This window comes from Nicotiana tomentosiformis, chromosome 3, assembly GCF_000390325.3.
Source record: "Nicotiana tomentosiformis chromosome 3, ASM39032v3, whole genome shotgun sequence".
Taxonomy (NCBI): Eukaryota; Viridiplantae; Streptophyta; class Magnoliopsida; order Solanales; family Solanaceae; genus Nicotiana; species Nicotiana tomentosiformis.
In genome coordinates this window covers 134,028,359-134,050,214 of record NC_090814.1, presented here as the reverse complement: position 1 = coordinate 134,050,214, position 21,856 = coordinate 134,028,359, and the positions used below count along the sequence as shown (strand labels likewise).

Below are 21,856 nucleotides of genomic sequence, written 5' to 3'. Positions count from 1 at the left end.
TTCGAAGAGGTTGGGTTCAAAGTTTGTTGTGAGGTCGAGGTCTGCGCCTTGTCCGACGAAGTTTCTAGTTCGTCAAGGTCCTGTTTTGAGTTATTATTTACTTTTGGACTCCCCTGCTGTAAACCTCTCAAAGTCAGATTCTTGTTAAGGTTCATCTCTTAATTGCATCACTATTTTTAATATATACACCATGAATGATCTTTATATATTTTAAGTTTTGCATCTTATTTTAGTTGGCTTTGAATCGTTCCTTGAAGAATATTAGCATGTTGGCTTCGTTTTAGTGTGATTAATTATCCATTTGATATAATTAACTAATTGATGGCTAGCGTGATAATTGAAATTCAAGTGAGTAAGAAGTGAAATGCGTAGTGCTTTAAAATTTTGGCATCTTCAAATTTTAAGTCTTAAGTATCTGCTTATTTGTTCTTAAATGGGGTAAATGTTTGCGGCTTCAATTATTTTGTTGCTTGCATATCTTATACTTTATTGAGATGTGAAGAAATAAGATCACATTATTACAAAAAACGTAATTTGGAAAATAGAGGTTATTTTAATAAGAAATAAGCCACTATGCAAATTGAAGTGGGTCATTAGCTAAGATATAAGTTGTGCCATGGGGAGTTTGGTCCTAGTCGTTAGGTCGTGAAGAATTAGAATAAGTTGTCATAGTTTCTTTTACATCGATTAATACTCGAATACTCATAAATACGTTAGTTTGCTCTAGGCACGATCTTAATCAAACCATCGTGATTATGTATACGTTCGCGTGACATAGTTACGATTTTCAAAAATAAAGGCAAGGTATGCGTCTGTGCAACTTTGACGAAACAATCTTAATATAATAAAATACTATTAATTGTGTACAAATACGCGTGACATGATTTTGGCACAATAAACAAAACGCATTCACACACGTGATTCGTTTCAAGATAATTTTCATAAATCTAATCAAGAAATAAAAGCGTACATAGAAAAAACATGGAAACCAATAAATGAGAGTTTATTCAAAATTAATTCAAGCCAAGTTGTAGTCAATAAAGCGACCGTGCTAGAACCACGAGACTCGGGGAATGCCTTACACCTTCTTCCCGGTCAACAGAATTCCTTACCCGGATTTTATTTTTGCAAACCAATAATAAAAGAGTCAAATCTTCCTTTGATTGGGGATTCAAATAAAAGGTGACTTGGAACACCCAAAAATCAATTCCAAGTGGCGACTCTATAAATAAAATAATCCTTATTTCAAATTGTCACTTTAAATGTAGAAATTCTTTAACCCACGATAATCCATATTAAATCTTTTCGGGGTAAAAAAGGGGTGTGACACTTTGGTCAAATTTGCTCTCAACTAGCATGGAACAATGCACCTTAGTGTATGGTCGACCTCTTCGTACTTTTAGGATCATAATTGGTGCGTCTAAGACAAATTTAGTAACATGAACAACGATTGTGTACTTGTTAACAACAGTAAAAAAAAATAATAGAAATCGTCAAGAAATTGCCACAAGTCACTTCGTCGTCTCTCTTGAAAACAAAGTTTTGTTTAACAAATTAGATGCATTATTTTCTTTAAAATGCACGTGTTTTTTAAGGGAGAATCTGAGAGATGAGTCTCTCAATTGAAGGAGAAATTTAAAGAAGAGAAGTTGCAAGAAATACCACCGATAGCATGGATTGATCGCATGCTACTCCTTATTTATTTAACGTACCGGTAGTTTTTAGGAGTTAAGAAACTTCTCTATGTAATTTCCTTCTATTTATTTCCTCTAAACTGGTTGGATCAATCCACATGAGCTACCTATAACGCATTGTAGAAAACTTATTATATTTGTTTTTTTTTTTTTGGGTCAAAATGGCAAAAGCATACGCGAGGGTTAACATTTTGCTTGGTATTCTTTGTAGGTGAGTTTAATATAGTGTGAAGTATTTTCTATTTTTCATGATATTTTTTTACTTTTTTGGAAAAAAATTGTAAATGAATATTTGTTAGATAGTGGGGTAATACTTAAGGTCGCAATTATATATGGATCATGTTGTAAAGGTTCATATCGATATGGCAAGTTGTAACAAGTGACATGGGTATAACTTGGGATATTTGAAAGAAGATGGATGAGATACCTGTATAATCCACTATTTGGAGAAGGATATTTTCGACAATTTTTAAGCTAATAAAAAATTGTATGAAATATAATTAAATAACAAATAGATGCCTTCACTCAGGCTTCAGCCATTGATAGCAGATAGGAAAAATGGATATCTAATATCATTATCGTACGTATAGAATAAAAAAAAATGTACATTAATTGGTGATGTGAGACGCCTTTCTTGAATGTTATTTTTTTGGGGTAGATTATTCTTTATCAAGTTCCTTTAGCTCCAAAAGAAAAAGAAAATATCAATGTCCATTCCTGACAACAAGAATATATTATTTTACTTATTAACCATGAACTCATTTACATGTTTTTCTTATCTTTTTGGATTTTTGGCATTTAATCTCACAAGGATGAAGTGCCAACTGTCAAAGGTATCAACCGATATTTTGTTTTCCATTATTTGGTGCAAGATACTCCAAAAAAGGGTAAGGCCATATATATAGGTTAAAATAAAACAAGTGGAATTTTAGACGTCTACTTGACAAATTCCTGAATATAATTATTGAAAAGTCAAAGTTCATTTTTTTTTCCAACAAAGTTCATTTTCACTGTTAAAATTGTTTACCCATACGTTTGTCGTCCATTTTAACCTTTTGTGACGTGAATACCTATGCTATTTAATTTGTGAGGTGCAACTTTAGGTACCCATGATATCCATTAGAGCTCTATAATAGCAACCTAGTCATTTATTATAGGCCGAATAAGAAACTTAAAGTTTGCCCGATTTTTTATTTAGACACCTGAACTTAGGGGTGTTCTTAATAAATACGTACATTACACGAATTTTGTTTCAATTAGACACTTTTTTAACAATTAACTAAACTTACAAAGTATGTGCAATACACTCGCTGTTGAAGGGGCAAATGACGAATAAAATGAGGACATATATCTTTTTGAATTCAAAAAAAGAGAGAAAAAACTATGTTAAATCTATTTAATAAATAAAATAAAAATAACATTCTCAGAAAGAAAAGAAAAACTTAATTTACACCCAATTAGGAAAGAACACATTTAAAAAAAAAAAAGACATTAGTGCTTTGGAAATTAGTGTTCTTGGTATTCTTTACTATCTTCAAGTGTGTTTTAAGAGAAACTCCTCCAAATTTGTTATAACTTTAGCTAAAGATTTCACACGACGACTCGAAGACAACCCCAACATTAATTTCTCAAACTTTCATCAAATCAAGTAACCCATTTTAAATCTTCAAGTTTTTTAAAGACCCCGTTAATGGTGTTTCGATTTGAAATGAAGAACCCAGACTCATTTCAGTTTTAATCAATAGGGACGATTGTTGGTTCAAACTTTCGAACTAAATCAATGGTAGAGGCACAACAATAGTGAAAGTAGAGGAGGCAATGGTGTAAATAGTGGTGGGGAGAAGAAGAAGAAGAAGAAGAAGAAGAAGAAGAAGAAGAAAAAAAAGAAGAAGAAGAAGAAAATAAAAAAGAAAACATTTGTTTCTAGGGCTCTTCACGTGTCTATATTGGGTGAAACTCACGGTATGTGTCAACTCAGCAAGAAGTGCCTAATTGGAACAAAGTTCATCTAACGTACGTGCTCATTAGGAACACCCCTAAGTTCATATGTCTAATTGAAAAATCATGCCAACTTTAAGTGTCTTCGTATGTATTTAGCTTTTATTATAAAAGTCAAGCATTTTATGAAATTAATTTTTATGCCATGTCATAATATATATTCTTTGTAACAATGCTTCATTATAATATTCAAAAAACATTTGAAAGATTTGACTCTATTTTTTTTCATCCATTTTTTAAAATTGAAATTGATCATATGTCCTTGAGTAACTGGACTAACCATAAATCATGATGTTCTTATACCACACTCAGTTCTTTCTATCTAAACATTATTACTTGTGTTTTTATGAAAACAATTTTGTTTCGCCTTAAAATCGGACAACAATTAAACGTATAAGTGATTTTAGGGATATGTGATTTCGCTTGACATAAACTGATAAATGTCAAAATTAATGTTAGGGATTAATTGTAAATAAAGCTAACCAATGTGATGAACAACCACGGCCCTCGAGCTAAATCGCCCTCGAACCAGCTAAATATCCTATTAAAAAGCATGGACTTTAACAATAGAGCTTGCAAGAGAAAATATGATTTATTGCCTTGTTATGTGTGAATGTATGATTACAAAATGATTAAGACCATCTTTATATACCAGAGGAATTCTATTTATGGTATAATTCTAATTAAAGAAGTAAATCCTATGATAGGCTAAATATCCGATCCTAACTCGATATGTGCCGAGATTTCCGCCACGATTCTCGCCCGATCACGGATATCTCGGCTTTCTGTTATTCGGCGTAGCAGGCCTCCTTTCGATCTTGCTCAATCTCTTTCCCGCTTCGGTCTCGAATTTACCTCGATCCTGATCGGCCATTGATCCACGAGCTTATCAATCCATCTTGTACTATGTTCCGATATAATTGGGATCTGGCCTTGATCTTCCGTCTCGATTTCGATTAGTCGTATGAAATTAGGCAAACTCGATTCTAACCGTATACAAATTTCACTGGCAATTATTACTGCAATTAGTACAGAGAAAAGCGTACTCAAAAAATCGAATCGCGTAATATGTGTACAACTAATAATATATGATTCCAGTAGAAAAATATATATAATCAAAAGGCCGAATCTTGCTAGTAATTTCGAAAATAGTTTCCTTACTAACTTCCCGACAGCTTAATTAAAGCCCATAAACAGCAGAAACTACTAAAAAAATGCAAGATCAACGTTTGCTCTGCATGTATGCCACGTGTGTTAATAATCGAACTCGTCTAGGCGGTAAGGGTCTGTTTGCCACGACAATCCAACGGATTGCATTATCCAGAAATAAAAATTGTGGGACAGCTTATCTTCAGTTCCCGAAGTGTACGAACGCGCCTTCTGTACTGGATTAAGACTGAGCCACATGTGATGACTTGGAGCCACCTCATATGCTCTCTTTCCCTCGATTTTGATTTGTTTCTACTAGAGTAGATCTTCTCTTATACTTCTCTTTTAGTTTAATTTAATTTATAGCTTGCTTGGATGGTTTTAGCGTATATTTCATAATGTATTATATTATATTATATTATTTTATTATTATTTTATTTTTTCTCTCATTTTATTTTTTTATATTATTAAATTATTTTATTTTATCTTTTATCCTATTCTTTTCTTACATAATTGGTAAAGTTGTTATCATACGACAAGGAGGTCACGGGTTCAAACCGTGGAATCAGCCTCTTGAAAAAATGCAGGTTAAGACTATGTACAATAGCCTTTGATAGGACGCAGGGGCAGAGCTAGCCCATCAAGTACGAGTTCGACTGAATTCAATCACTTTGGTCCAATCCATGTATTTGTCTTGAAAAATTAATTGAATATGTACAAATTATTAATTTAGAACCCAGTAACTTAAAAATATTAGCATCGCGAACCCATAAGGTTCAAGTCTTGGCTCCGCCTCTGAATTAGGAAGTTGTGGAGGTCGAGTATTAGGGTTGTAGGTTAGGAGGTAGTTGGGTCTTTCCTTACTTCGTACCTTTGTGAGGCTAGTCTAGTAGGGTTTTTGTGTGAGACAGCTAGTGACAATGTTGTGTCTTACTACTCTTTCGTTTCTCATAGTGCCCGGTCTATTTACTGGCTATCGGTTTTGCTTTGTATCTATCTTCTGGTTTTCATGATATTGTTATCTTTCCTATGATTTCTGTTGGTGATACTTATTGTCTCTTTTCGTCTTTTTGAGTCGAGAGTCTTTCAGAAACAGTCTCTCTACTCCTTCGGGGTAGGGGTACGGTCTGCGTATATACTACCTCCCCAGACCCCACTAATGAAATTTTACTGGGTCATCGTTGTTGTTGTTGTTGTAAGGTTGCGTACAATAGATCATGTGATCTAGACCTTCCTCGTACTCGCGCATAGTACGAGCTTAGTGCACTGGATCACCCTTTTATCCTACTCTTTTATATATAATAATTCTACTATGTAGCAACCCTCCAAACAAGCTATTAATTGACACGATACTCAGCACAATATTTACCAAACAAATAAAAATTGAATTAAAAATGTAATTCTAAATATAAGGTGACAATTTTTGTGAGATGATCAAAAGAACAATGCCAAATAAATTGCGGATAAAGTAAACATTATCTATCCATTTCGACTCAGTCTTTTGACTTATGTCTTATAATATTTAATTTAAAAAATATACAAATTTAAAATATATATGAAAAGTTCTTTTGATTAACATTAATTGACAACCTTTAAAGCAATTAACAGAAATGGAACGAAAATTTAGGATAAATCAATTAGAGCGGTATTTCAAATAACACCAATAAGATAAGACAGTTTTAACTCTACTAAAAGTTGAGGATGTCAAATTTTAGAAATTCAGTCAAAAAAACACGATTTAAACGAATGAAAATTAGGAAGGAGTCAAAAACGAACTGTAGCGAAAGAGAAGAAGAGACCAATATGCAAACAGTCAAATGTTTGGATAAGAATGGGAAGACTGGGCCAATGGGCCTCAGTACTCTCTCTCCTCACGAATAAAGCTAAACCCGCTCCACAACAGACACGTCACCTCCCAAAAAAGAGACAGACACGTCACCTCCGTTTTCACCATTATCACTACTCTTGGTCCTGGATAAGAATCCCCCCCCCCCCCTTCTCCCCCTCATGGGAAATATTTACCAACACCATTCCATTATAAATCCCTCTCCTATTTACACCATTTCATATTCGCCCTTTTCACAAGTTGTTGACCTTTTTAACTACATTATTCGATATTCGATATTAAATAGTCTCATTCCCATTTTGGTTCGCTGTATTTAAGCTTGCAGTTAATTGATTGACATTAGATATTTTCGTAATCTATTTAAAGATTGCTAGTTCCTATTGTGGGCATATATCTTAAATAGTTGAATCTTTGGTTGGGTATAGCTCTCTATTTTTTGTTCACTCAAATCTTCAATGGCTACTGCAATGGGAATGTTGGGAGGTATTGGGGGTTGTGGGGCAGCCTCTGCATCTTTGTTTCGTTTGAGGAACATATCAAAGAAGAAGACCAAAAATAACAAAAATGGATTTCGGGTTTCTTGTGTATCTTCTACCGTGGCTGATCCATACAAGACGTTAAGGATTCAACCCGGTGCCTCTGAATCTGAGGTCAGAAAGGCCTTTAGAAAGCTTGCTCTTCAGGTATTTCTTTCTCCTTATATCCCCCATCTAAATTGTTGATTTATGATTAATTTAGACCCACAATGAAAAAAAATATATCCTTTAATTGTTTTAATGGTGTTTACTGTTTAAGCTTGGTTATTGGATTTCTGGTTTAAGTCTGATAATTTGAAAGGAAAAGAGGCTAATTTGCTTCTACGAAGTTATTGCAGTTTAATCCGGTTATTGCCTATTTTAGATGCCTATAATAAAATGTTAATTAATATGATGTATTTAATTGAATTTCAGTATCACCCGGACGTATGTAGAGGAAGCAATTGTGGCGTTCAATTTCACCAAATCAATGAAGCATACGATGTAAGTTTTCCTGCATATTACTTAGATCTTATGTTGATTCATATATTTTATTTCTGCTTTTGGGTTGCTTTAATGGTAATATGTGAACAGTGTTGTGTGTGAAGTAATTTCTAATTCAAGTCAAGTAGGATGAATTATGTGATGTCTTTTATTCCGATTTTAAAGTAGAGAACATAAGAATATGAAAGAGCTATCCTACTGTAATGGTAGCTAAACATTTCTTGAGAACACATCAAAGTGGTGGACCCTTAACTTGTAGAGCTTGAATGGAATTTGACTTATTTGCATAAACAATGGCTTTACTTGGTATCAATCACTCCATTTGTTGGTTTTCTAACCAATTGATTGAACTTACAAACGTAGTAAAGTCTCTTTCACTAAAGTTGAAATCTGCCAATTACCTGATGTAATGTCACTATCTTTATTGCGTAATGAACTTGTACAAGTGGTTTTACCCTTTTATTATAATGAATTTGGATTTTAAATGGATCTTTATCATTAAATTGGTCTGATATTAATTAACCTTTAGGGGTCGTTTCGTACCTGAGGTAATGATAATAATCACGAAATAGAATTTGTGATTAATTTTATCTCAGGCTTGGTTTGGGGCTATTATTTAATTCCAGGATAATTTTTACACTTAAAGGGTGGGAGGTGGGATATCCCACTATTGTGACTTGTTTGGAACTTGGATGCAAGTGTTGCTATGTCTAATTTGGATTAGAACTGTGTATCTATATCATTAAATGGAGCAGAGATTAGCTGACCTTAATTACTTTCTACACTTAAAATCTCCTTTTTTTCTGATGGGGTGTGTGTGATTTGTGGTGCAGGTTGTGATGAGTAACTTAAGGGGTGAAACAAGAGGAGAGATGGAGATATATGAGGAGTATGATGACAATAATGATGAATCTATGAGAGGAATGAATGAACCAGATTGGGACATGTGGGAAGAGTGGATGGGATGGGAAGGTGCTGGTATTCGCGACTATACTTCTCATATTAATCCTTACATCTAATCTTAATGACTTTGGATTTGGAAATCATCTATTTGTCGAAAATCCAAAATTCAAAAACCCACCCATCTTTGATAAAATCAAGAATGGTTTGAGGTTTCTGTACATAATTCAAGTGGGGATAGTTCTTATGTACATAGTTGGGATTCTCTCCTTATTTGTTCTTATTAACTCTGATGATGTGATATGCATCTCGTTCATAAATAAAGATGATCTTTTTTTAAAAAAAATTACTGGCATTACCGAGTACAACTTTGTAGTAGAAATAATGATGATGCTACCAATGAGAATAGCTGTTGATGGCAAATGATCAAAATTTGTACTATCAATCATCTTGAATGGAAATGGTTAGTCTAATGATTCTGAAAAAATTAATAAGACGACATCACCAATTGAAGTACCACTCTTATCATATTATAGTTAAAACTTGTGCTGATCCGAAATGCACAAGATTAAGGCTGTATCCGAGAATCCGAACCAATCCACTCTATTCGGATTTTCGATATTTTAAAATTTCGGATTCGGATTGGTATAATTTTAATCCGATCCGAAATTCGAATTATATGGATATGTATAAATATTAAAATTATATTTTAGTGTTAATTCTTGTTTTCTTTAGACTCTTTTTTTCTTAGTTTATATAACCTCCCTTCATATTGCTCTATCCGGTTCTCTTAAGTCTTATATTTATGTCTCTTCATCTCCCTATGAAAATTTTGTTGTCTATTACAATGGAAGACATTTGTTGCCTTTTAATTTAATAGAATGGTAAATAATAATAGCCTTAAAAAGTGTAGTAGCCGATTAGATTGTTAATAGCCTTAATAAGGTGTACAATCCGATCCAAAAATTCGAAATATTTACCCTATCCAAACTTTAAAATCCCATCCGATGCATTTTATAAAATTCGAAATCCGAATTTCCTTTGATCCAGAGATACTCGACACACCTTGTTAAGTAAAGAAAAAAGAAAACCTCTTCTGATTTATTTTGTGCTAATATTATACTGAATAATTTTAATTTAATTTGTTTATATAAACGTGCATATCTATTAATAAATTTAATTTTCTCAATTGTAGAATAACAATCTGAGACAATTCCTGTATTTACCTCATATATCAGTATATGTATTAATCTAATTTATCATAACTAGTCTATGAACAAAACGACCCATTAGTCAATTATATATAGTGATGAAGATGGTGAAAATGCAAGCATGTGAAAAATTGTTCCTTTGCTGGAATAGCTTTCGTTCACGCTTTTGAAGTGTTCAATGTCTGTAGTAAAGTGCAAGCTGCAGACACGGACGATTCGTAGGATACACTATCAATACGACTACTACTTTTCTAACAATATTGTCCTTGGTGAAATCATAACACTCATGAAACTACGATTCTGTCTACTTCCTGAGTAGAAACCTACACAACTAATGTGCTGAACGCCTAAACGCTCTACCTCTTATGTGACGGCCCTGATATTTGAATCTAAACAATGCAGGTTGTTTCTGCTCATTCAAAACGATAAAGTAATACAGCACGACCAAATGAAGTAAAAATCTCATCTTTTTAAGTTAATCCACGTGTTAATCAGTAGTGAACGTGACAAGAAAGGCTACATTCTGAAAAAAGTACACGCAAGGGAGATAGAGAATTGAATGAATTCCAATATGAAGATAACGAACACAAACTATGTTATTCCGTTGTGTCTGGTTTTGTATGAAATATAACACAAGTTTGTCCAAAAGAGAGAGGCATTTCAACATGTCCTCAGAGAATAGCATGCTCCTACCTCAAAAGCCTTAAGGAACTGACAGCGCAAACTTGATTAAACTAACTCTTTCTGTGGCATCCATTATTTAGCTGAAGCTGAACCAGCAGAGAGTCTCGCACTCCGTGCCTTATCAGCTTTTTCCAGGTAATCTTGGTGAGATTGTTGCTTGGAGCCTTCCAAAGAAAAAGGGAAAAAGAAGATTCATCAGTTTTCCACCCTTTCCTTGTATCCACAGATGGAGTGGAGTCGTCGGAGCACAAATGTATTTTATTGCTTCTTTAATCTAACAATGCTCCCGCAGCAGATAAAAAGGTTAAGAGGAATACAACAAATGGTCATACACATCGTCCATAGCTCGTAATGTAGTATGATTTTTTATCTTTCTAAACAGAACAAGGATTGGGAAAAAGAAAAGCAAAAGGAGGAAAGGAGAAAGGGTAAGAAAGCCACAAGAAGGGTCATACAACAAGCGAGTAACAAAAAGCTCTAATTTGGATCAGCATGATAGGGCATTCTTCACCGCTTTATTATTTATTTATCTATTTCTTTATATTCTAAAACTTGCATCCATCATTTCTTTCTTTTTTTTCACAATACCATTCCAAGAAATGAAACGAAGACCTACATACGATGTACAATAACATTAGTTACATAAAAGTTGGTATCAGAAGCTGAATTGACCATTTGAAATCGCAGTTGCATGTACTCCATACAAATAGATGAAAACCTAGCATAATAGGAGTAATAGGCAAACGTAATTGGATAACCATTTTGGATCATTATGCTTATAACTACTGTTAGGGGTCGTTTGGTTACCGGAATAAGGATACTAATCCCGGAATAAAATTAAGGATTGTATTTATCCCATTTTTAGTTATAGGTATTAGCTAATACTGGTATAAATTTTATATCAAAAAGATGGTATTAGCTATCCATATATAAGGTGGGATAACTAATCCCATCGGATATCCTTGTCCATCCCACAATTGAACCAAACAACCCCTTAGGATTCAAATAAAGCTTGTACATGGCACATCCATTTCCTTTTATATCTTTAGAGGAGTAGTATCTTTTAGTTATCGACTTGTGTACAGTTATAAGTTAGTTTCTAGCAATTGATTTGACCTAACCCCTTAACTACAAAATCCATAGACGGTCAAAAGCAAATAATATTGTTGTATCGGCACACTCCATAGGCCTACATAACCTTATTAACTAGGAACCTCTACGGCAATTATTTAGCTAGGGATGAGGGTAGTGCACCTATACCAACAATCTTTTGATAAAGAGCTATGCCAACAATCTTTTCATGAGATGAAGTTATTTAGAACAACTACCGAAAGAGAAATTTCATTTTAAAAGCATCCATTTCTTTCGAATCTTCTCTTACTATATGCAGATTGCCTTCGTATTCCATTTCAGTAAAATGATAAGTAGAGGGTTTCTTTCGTTCCACCTTATTCAGAGTGAATGCATTCCAGCCTCGTCAAACCACCTTACCTCATAAAGTCCCTCAAACCACCTTACCGACTTGTGTACAGTTATTAAGTTAGTTTCTAGCAATAGGTTTGACCAAACCCCGTAACGACAAAATCCAAAGACAGTCAAAAGCAAATAATATTTTTGTATCAGCACACTTCATAGGCCTACAGAACCTTATTAACTAGGAACTTCTACAGCAGTTATGAAGTTATTCAGAACCACTACCGAAAGTGAAATTTCATTTTAAAAGCATCCGTTTCTCTCGAATCTTCTCTTACTATTTACAAATGGACTTCCTGTTTCATTTTAGTTAATGAAAAGAAGAGGGTTTCTTTCATTTCAGCCTTATTCAGGGTGATTAGTATTCCAGACTTGTCAAACCACCTTACCACATAAAGTCCGTTATATACAAAAGCTGTACTGCCCATATATTCGGTTTTTTACATACCTGTTTCTACTATAACATAGACACATCCTAACAGCTTCCATTCCTAAAGTAATCAAAGAACAACCCGAATCAAACACTCCCCCTCCACCACCACCCTAAAGAACAGAAAAATATCTCTCTTTTATCTTCCTTTGAAGTAAAACTGAATAATTCAGCAGATGACAGCTCAAAACAACATTTATTTGTTTGTTGTAACAACTAGGCGACTTGGAACATACCAAATAATAAAATCAGCATTTGCTTTATTGCAACAAGCAGGCAAGAAGGGCATTAATTGTTGCCAGTTTAATTTAGTCTACCAGAAAAACAAAGAGACCACACTGCGACAACAATAACAATATAAATAAAGGACAAAATCCACACAAGAGGAGAAAATCAATGAGATTACCTAATCTCACAAGAGCTTCTAATCTTTCAATCCTTAAAGACATTTATGTATTATAAACTACAACAGGTTAAATTAAATATATAAGCTTTATTGGATGCTTCTTATGGGATGATCCGCTTTTTACTTTTCATGTTATAGTAGTCTCAGATCAGTAGCAGGGTAACAAATAAATGAGATTCAGATTCAAGGGAGGTAATTTGGAAGGCAGAAAAAATACCAACTTCCTATTGAGAAGTGGAATGACACAGCCCGATTGGAACAATTGGATATTAATGATTCATACATTAGACCCCAATTAGTTTAAGATGGAGACTTAATTAATTGTTGCTATACTGGGCGACTTGGATAAACTTATGTAAAATATTTGGGAAGAAAATTGACGAACCTCGGGTCATGAAGTACCAGGGAACGCCAAAGACGACGCTGATGACGGCGATGCCAGCTACGACGTGCTTCTTTTCGCCGCTATATAGGACATGCTCCAATTTTGCCCTGAACCCTCCTCCTCCTCTATTCATTGTCTTCGTCTCACTTCCCGTATTCTTCTCCATTTGTTTGCCCTTTCTCCTTTCTCTCTATTTTGCTTAAAACCCTTAAACCCTATCGATTTTCTTTTGCGAGTATTTCCCTAACAAGAGTAGGAGTATTCATTTTTAGTCCGAGCAGGCGGTTGGGCTTGTCGACCCCCTTTCGCTGCACGTGTTGACTTGTTCGTGGTGCAACGCTTCTTTATTTTTAGTAATTTTTTCCTATATAATATTTAAAACTTATTTAACAAAATTGTCTTAGTTTTGTATATTATTAACCCTAAATAAGTTTTTATTACAATTTATATACAACTCATTATTAGTGTCTTAATTTGAGGGATTCAGTTACACCTTTTTTTCCTTTTTTCTCTCCTCTCCTCTTTCCCGATCCTATTTCCACATTACACGTAGTTGGGATATGTTAATTACTAACGTTCCGAAATTCATAGAATTTCATAAAATTAAAGTGTACCAACAAAAACGAGCAAACGTATTTAAGGTTCCATTACGTCACTTTAACCGTTTTTGAACTCTTACCCATACTGTCCCAACTTCAATATAAGATGTTCTAGATAAGTTGCATTGTCATACGTTTTATGAAAATTGAAACTTTTTGCATTGTGTCATAGTGGGACAATAAGGACTGGTATAGATGTCGACTCAATAAATTTTGAAAGTGTTTGACTCTCCACCATTGATAGCCATTAAAAAGCTTTGAAGCTTTGAATTCGAATTTGGATTTTCAAAAACCATTATTTGTTTGGATTGAGTGTTGTTGCAAACAATTGGGAATATTGTTTGGAGTTTGTATCTCAATTTTGAGGGTATTTGATGAAGATTAGACTTGATTTTGGTTGAATTTCAGATTGAAAGAAGAAGAAGAAGAAGAAGAAGAAGAAGAAGAAGAAGAAGAAGAAGAAGAAGAACACATTACATATAATATACTTATGAAATTGTAGTAAAGTTGTAGTATAATTGTATGTAAATTGTATTTTATTGTAGTTATATAATTTTTTTTTATTTGAATGTTGTATGAAAGTTGAAAAATAATTATATAATGTATGAATCGTTGTATAAAATTTGTATTTAAGTTATCAATACTATCTTTTTACATAAAGTTGTTGATATGTATCAAAATTATATTAAGAGAGTAAATTTTGATTGAAATTTTAGAGAGGAAGATGCATCCACACAAAATTCAATCTTTACTAGCATGACGGTCACGAGAGTGTGGACATGAAACATTTTGGACTTAGGATTTCCTTATTATTGTACCATTTCTTATGATATTCCCTTCTACATAATTCAGAAATGAAACATGAGAGGGTCCCAACTCCTACCCTTGTATAATCTGCATTGTCTAAACATGAAGTAGCAAAATATTATTCAAGCAAAAGCATTAGAAAAACCAAGTCAATACTATAAAACAGTGCCAATGGGGGCATTCATGCTCAAATCTGACAGAAGTAACTTGTTTGGTCATCTCAACACCATTGATATTCACTGGAAAATTTTATTTCATTTGTTGATATCATATAAATAATAGCACTGTCATTCCTAAAACCAGCAACTTTTAAGATACTTGACCATCGGGATATCATTAATATAAACCACTAAATATTCATACATTAGTATTACAGTTGGATCATTCATAAACAAAATAGGTGTAACGATTCGTCCGACCGTTTTGAGTATTACAACCCCGTTCTCCCATTTACTGCTTAATTTGTGCTTTACAGTTATTGTATGACTTTTCGGAGTAATTGGTTCGGGTCCTGTGAGGTTTTGGAATGAATTGGAACATTTAGTTCAAAGGTTTAAAGTTTAAGTTCAAATAGTGACCGGATGTCGACTTATATGTAAATAACCCCGGAATAGAGTTTTGATGATTCCAATAACTCCGTATGGTCATTTTGGGCTTAGGAGCGTGTCCGATATTATTTTTTTTGAAGTCCGTAGTAAAATTTGGCTTGAAATGGCGAAAGTTGAATTTTTGGGAAGTTTGACCGGGGAGTTAACTTTTTGATATCGGGGTCGAAATTCAGTTATAAAATTTTTTATAGATCCGTTATGTCATTTATGACTTGTGTGCAAAATTTGAGGTCAATCGGACTTGATTTGATAGGTTTCGGCATCGAATGTAGAAGTTGAAAATTCTTAAGTTCCTTAAATTTGAATTGGGGTATGATTCGTGGTTTTAGCGTTGTTTTATGTGATTTGAGGTTTCAACTAAGTTCGTATGATGTTTTAGGACTTGTTTGGTATATTTGGTTGAGGTCCCGAGGGCCTCGGGTGAGTTTCGAATGATTAACGGATCAAGAATTGAAGTTGGGAGACTGCTGAAATTCAGTTTGCTGGTTTTTGGCTGATCTGGTTTCCTTCATCTGTCAAAAATCGAGGTCAAAATTGAGGTCAAAATCGAGGTAAAAAAAATTGAGGTAAAAAATCGAGGTCAAGAAATCGAGACCAGGAAATCGAGGGCAGCCCCTCGACAGAGACTTTAAGTTATAAAACGGGGTTTTCGTCCCATTTTCTATTTTTGACAATTTGGAGCTTGGGAAGAGGCGATTTTTGAGAAATTTTCAAGGAAAAACATTGGGGTAAGTGATTCTAACTCGGATTTGGTCAATATACACGAATATATCATTGTTTTCATTATTTAATTAGTGTTTTGATATGAAAATTTGGAGAAAATTATAGAAATCTCATAAAATGAATTTTTCAGATTTCGATGTCGATTCGGAGTCAGATTTGAGAGAAAGTAATATGGTTAGACTCATAATTGAATGGGTTATCGAATTTTGTGAGTTTCGTCGGATTTCGAGACATGGGCCCCACGGGCAATTTTTGGGTTAAATTTCAGATTTTTGTTAGAAAAATTATATTTTCTTATGGAATTTATTGCTATAATTTGTATTGATTGAATCGAATTAATTATGATTAGATTCAAGCCGATCAGAGTTGGAAAATCGAGGAAAAGGCATACTACTTGAGTGATTGAGCGTGGTTTGATATAAGTGACTTGTCTAACCTTGTGTGGGGAAAAATTTCCCTTAGGATTCGTATTGATATAAAAATATTTATGTGTTGAAAGTCGTGCACATGAGGTGACAAGTGTGTACACGGGCTAAATGTGAAAGATTATGTCTTTAAATTGTGTAAAGCGTTGTTGCATATTAATTAAATTATTTTATTCTATTATATTCATCATCCTTAATATATTTTTCTATCTTAAATTTGCCTGACCTGTTCCTGCTAAGTGTGTTACCTATTTAGTTGGCACTCTGTATCTTTTGTTCTGTGCATTATTTGAAGGATAAATTTCTTAAATTTAAATATTATTAAAAATAAAGTATTTTACATTTAAAATTTTGATATTTAGACAAGGTATTAAATTTGTGAAATATTATTTTTGCTGAATATTTTGTGAGATTTTTGTACTCATTGTGATTGAGCCGTGAGCTCTTTATTGTGAAAAAATATTATTGTTATTGATTTATTTTGGCATGAGCCTTGAGCTCTTTATTGTGAAAAAATATTATTGTTGTTGATTTATTTTGGCATGAGCCGTGAGCTCTTTATTGTGAAAAAATGTTGTTGATTTATTTTGGTAAGTTGAAATATTTGGGTACTTGAGGTGCAAATTATGATATATTGTGATATTAATACATATGCGGTGGTATAAGGTCTGGGTGTTGAAACGTATGCGGTGAGATAAGGGTGGCTTGATACGCGTGACTAGTAAGGGAACTACTAGAAGTCATGCGGTGTGATAAGGTGGCTAAAACGCGGGATGGTATTTAAGAAAAAATATTTTCTTTAAAATTTAATGTGAAGGCTCCCGTGGTGATATAAGAAAATGAGATATTATGAATTTATTTATGATTTGGGACTACGAAGCGGTACCTCGGGAGTGCCCTTGTTGATATGTCTTTATGGCTGCATTGCCTTTGGTTATTTTTGATGTTTTTCTTAAAGTTGTAAATTTCTGTTTTCCTTCCGCGAGGTGTTAATTGCCCTTATTCTGTGTAGTCAAATTGTGACAAACTACTTACTTGATTTATCCCTATTGTCATTATTGTTATTATATTATTAAACTTTTCTCCCTGTATTTTATTATTTCCAGTAGGGCCTGACCTGACCTCGTCACTACTCTACCGAGGTTAGGCTTGGCACTTACTGAGTACCACTGTGGTGTACTCATACTACGTTTCTGTACATCTTTTTGTGCAGATCCAGGTACATTTTATCAGACCAGGCATCAGTGAATTAGCCGTACGAGGAGACTTCGAGGTATATCTGCCAGCGTCTGCAGACTCCGGAGTCCCCTTCTATCCTTATTATGTTGCTTCCTTATTTTCTTTAGACTCTGATATATAGAGATATTGAGGTTAAATCCTTAGAAGCTTGTGACTTATCTCTACTGGGTTTTGGGAGTTGTAATTATTTGAATTGCAGTTTCATTTATTTTAGATTTCTATTGTTATTCCGCAATGATAGACTTACCTAATTTTAGAAATTAGGTGCCATCACGATATCCTACAGAAGGAATTTGGGGTCATGACAAGTTGGTATCAGAGCTCTAGGTTCATAGGTGTTATGAGTCACAAGCAAGTTTAGTAGAGTCTCGCGGATCGATACGGAGACGTCTGTACTTATCTTCGGGAGGCTATGTAACTGTTAGGAAAATATTCACTTCTTTGATTCCTTATCGTGCGCATTGTTGACTTCGAAATTCCAAACCATTATCTTCTTATTCTTTCATAGATGGTGAGGAAACTCACAAATGGATCTGATGATCAAACACTCGCGCCCCATGTTGGAGCCGTAAGAGGTCGGGGTCGGGGTAGAGGTCGAGCCAGAGGCCGAGAAAGACCACGTGGTGTAGCCAGAGCACCTACACGAGCTGCTGCAGAGGAGCCACCAGTAGCTCCAGTTGGAGAGCAGGCACCTGAGACGCCTATTACTACCCCTGCACTTCAGGAGACTCTTGCCCAGTTTTTGAGCATATTTGGTACTCTAGCTCAGGGAGGGCTAATTTCACTTGCTCCTACCACACTCACGCCGGGGGAGGAGCACATACTCCCGTCGCCCGTACCCCAGAGCCACGGTCCCAAGTTTACCATGCCTTAGAGGTTATACCAGTGCAGTAGTTGTCCCAGTTCTGCCGAGGTTAGGGTAGCAGTTTCAGAGGGGGAGCAGCTCAGGCTCGAGAGGTACAATAAGTACCACCCTCCCACATTTAGTGATTTAGCTTCAGAGGATGCCCAGGGTTTTCTTGAAGAATGTCACTGTATCCTCTGTACTATAGGTATTGTGGATTCTATTGGGGTTTATTTTACGGCATTCCAGCTTAGAGGAGCGGCTTACTAGTGATGGCGGGCATACGAGTTGGATAGTTTGGCTGAGGCAGCTTCACTCACTTGGACTCAATTTTCAGAAATATTCTTTAGTGAGTATGTTCCTCAGAGTCTTAGAGATGCATGTCGCGCACAGTTTGAGCTGCTACGCCAGGGTTCTATGATCGTGTCAGAATATGCAGTTCGATTCGGTGAATTGGCTAGGCATGCACGAGCCTTAGTTGTTACTATTTAAGAACGGGTTCGCTAATTTATTGAGGGGCTCCACCCTCGTATCTGATTCAGTATGGCCCGAGAACTAGAGATGGACATCACATACCAACATGTGGTGTCAATTTCTAGGAGATTGGAGGGTATGCAAACTCGGGAGAGAGAGGAGAGGGAAGCTAAGAGACCTCAGGATTCTGGTACATATAACAGTTCTCGTGCCCCAACTGCAGCCCATTATGGCAGAGGCTTTGTGAGTCGTCCTATTTATTCAGCACTTCCAGCTTCCAGCGGTATTCCGGCTACTCCTGGACCCCATGTTCCATATTATGCATCGCCAATGTATATTGTACCTCCTATATGGGGTGCTTTCAGCGGGCAATCCAGTCGATCAGGCCCGAGCCAGTCTCAGTAGCCACGTCCTCCGAGGGCTTGTTTTGAGTATGGTGACACTCGTCATATCATGAGGGATTTCCCCAGACTTAGGAGGGGTGCACCTCCACAGATTTCTCATGCCCCACCTATTCCAAAGGGCCCTCGAGCTTCTCAGGTCATGATTACTGCACTAGTTGCCACCCCACTTGCACAACCAGCTAGAGGTGGAGGTCGGACAGGTAGAGGTCGCCCTAGAGGGGGAGGACATGCCATATAATATGCCCTTCCTTCTAGGACAGAGGTTGTTGCATCTGATTCTGTTATCACATGTATTATTCCGGTCTGTCATAGAGATGCATGAGTCTTATTTGATTCAAGCTGCACTTATTCTTATGTGCCATCTTATTTTGCCCCGTATTTGGGCGTATCCCGTGATTATTTGAGTTCTTCTATTTATGTACTACACCCGTGGGTGAATCTATTATTGTGGACTGCGTGTATCGGTCGTGTTTAATTGTTATAAGTGGTTTTGAGACCAGAGATGATTTATTATTGCTTAGTAAGGTGGATTTCGATATTATTTTGGGCATGGACTGGTTGTCACCCTATCATGCTATCCTTTATTGTTACGCCAAGACGGTGACGTTGGCTATGCTAGGTCTACCACGGCTAGAGTGGAGAGGTACCTTGGATCATGTTCCTAGCAGGGTTGTTTCATTTGTTAAGGCTTAATGAATGGTTGAGAAGGGGTGCGATGCGTATCTGGCCTATGTGAGAGATGTTAGTGTTGATACTCCTACCATGGAGTCAGTTCTAGTAGAAAGAAATTTTCCTCATGTATTTCCAGCAGATCTTCCGGGTATGCCACCCGACAGGGATATTGACTTTGGCATTGATCTGTTACGGGGCACTCAGTCTATTTCTATTCCACCATATCATATGGCACCAGCAGAACGGGAAGAATTAAAAGAGTTGTTACAGGAGTTACTTGATAAGGGCTTCATTCGGCCTAGTGTATCACCTTGGGTTGCTCCTATCTTATTTGTGAAGAATAAGGATGGTTCTATGCGAATGTGTATTGATTACCGCCAATTGAACAAGGTTACAGTGAAGAACAAGTATCCATTGTCACGTATTGATGACCTATTTGATTAGCTTCAGGGTGCTGGAATGTTATCGAAAATTGATTTGCGGTCAGGATATCATCAGTTGAAGATTCGAGAATCAGATATTCCAAAGACTGCCTACAGAACTCGGTATGGTCATTACGAGTTCCTTGTAAAGTCATTTGGGCTGACCAACACCCCAGCAGCATTTATGCATTTCATGAACAGTGTATTTTAGCCTTATATTGACTCATTCATCATTGTGTTTATTGATGACATTCTGGTGTACTCCCGGAGTCAGGAGGATCATGAACAACACATGAGGATTGTGCTTCAGGCTTTGAGAGAAAAGAAGTTATATGCAAAATTTTTAAAGTGTGAATTCTGGCTTGATTCGGTGGGTTTCTTGGGTCATATAATTTTGTGCGAAGGGATTAAGGTAGATCCGAAGAAAATTAAAGCAGTGCAGAGTTGGCCCAGACCATCATCAGTTACTGAGATTCGGAGTTTTCTTGGTTTGGCGGGGTATTATCGCCGATTTATAGAGGGTTTCTCTTCTATTGTTGCACCTATGACCAAATTAACCCATAAGGGTGCTCCGTTCAGGTGGACCGAGGAATGTGAAAAGAGATTTCAAAAGCTCAAGACAACTTTGACTACAACCCCAATATTGGTATTGCCAACAGGTTTAGGGTCCTATACTGTATATTGTGATGCATCGCGTATTGGTCTCGGCGCAGTATTGATGCAAGACGGTAGGGTGATTGCCTATTCGTCCAGACAGTTAAAGGTACATGAGAAGAATTATCAGGTCCACAACCTTGAGTTAGCAGCTATTGTTCATGCCTTGAAGATTTGGCGGCATTATTTGTAGGGAGTCTATTATGAGGTTTATGCCGATCACCGGAGTCTACAACATCTGTTTAAACAAAGGGATCTTAATTTGCGGCAGCGGAGGTGGTTGGAGTTGCTTAAGGATTATGATATCACCATTCTCTATCATCCCAGAAAGGCCAATGTAGTGGTTGATGCCTTGAGTCGTAAGGCGGAGAGTTTGGACAACTTAGCATATCTACCGGTAGCAGAGAGGCCTTTAGCCTTGGATGTTCAGGCCTTGGCCAACCAGTTTGTTAGATTGGATATTTCCGAGTCGAGCCTAGCCGAGCCGACTTTTGGCTTATGTGATTTCTCAGTCTTCTGTGTATGATCGTATCAAGGAGCGTCAGTATGATAACCCCCATATGTTTGTCCTTAAGGACACAGTTCAGCACGGGGACGCCAAGGAAGTCACTATTGGAGATGATGGTGTATTACGGATGTAGGGCAGGCTATGTATGCCTAATGTAGATGGTTTGCGTGAGTTGATTCTCCAGGAGGCTCATTGTTCGCGGTACTCCATTCATCCAGGTGCCGCGAAGATGTATCACGACTTGAGACAACACTATTGGTGGAGGCGGATTAAGAAAAACAT

General features: G+C 35.9%; 2 protein-coding genes across 2 annotated transcripts; one reads left to right on the top strand and one right to left on the bottom strand.

The window, feature by feature from the left end:
- Positions 1-6,907: 6,907 nt before the first annotated feature.
- Positions 6,908-8,952, top strand: LOC104108384 (chaperone protein dnaJ 8, chloroplastic-like). The gene is made up of 3 exons (XM_009617405.4): positions 6,908-7,370; positions 7,638-7,706; positions 8,540-8,952. The coding sequence occupies exons 1-3, from the start codon at positions 7,143-7,145 to the stop codon at positions 8,723-8,725; spliced, it is 483 nt and encodes a 160-aa protein (XP_009615700.1). The 5' UTR covers positions 6,908-7,142; the 3' UTR covers positions 8,726-8,952.
- A 1,413-nt stretch (positions 8,953-10,365) lies between these two features.
- Positions 10,366-13,467, bottom strand: LOC104108385 (uncharacterized). Its single transcript, XM_009617406.4, has 2 exons — positions 13,196-13,467; positions 10,366-10,665 (listed from the first exon to the last, which is right to left on the bottom strand). Exons 1-2 carry the CDS (start codon positions 13,359-13,361, stop codon positions 10,574-10,576), a joined length of 258 nt encoding a protein of 85 aa, XP_009615701.1. The 5' UTR covers positions 13,362-13,467; the 3' UTR covers positions 10,366-10,573.
- Between the last annotated feature and the right edge of the window lie 8,389 nt (positions 13,468-21,856).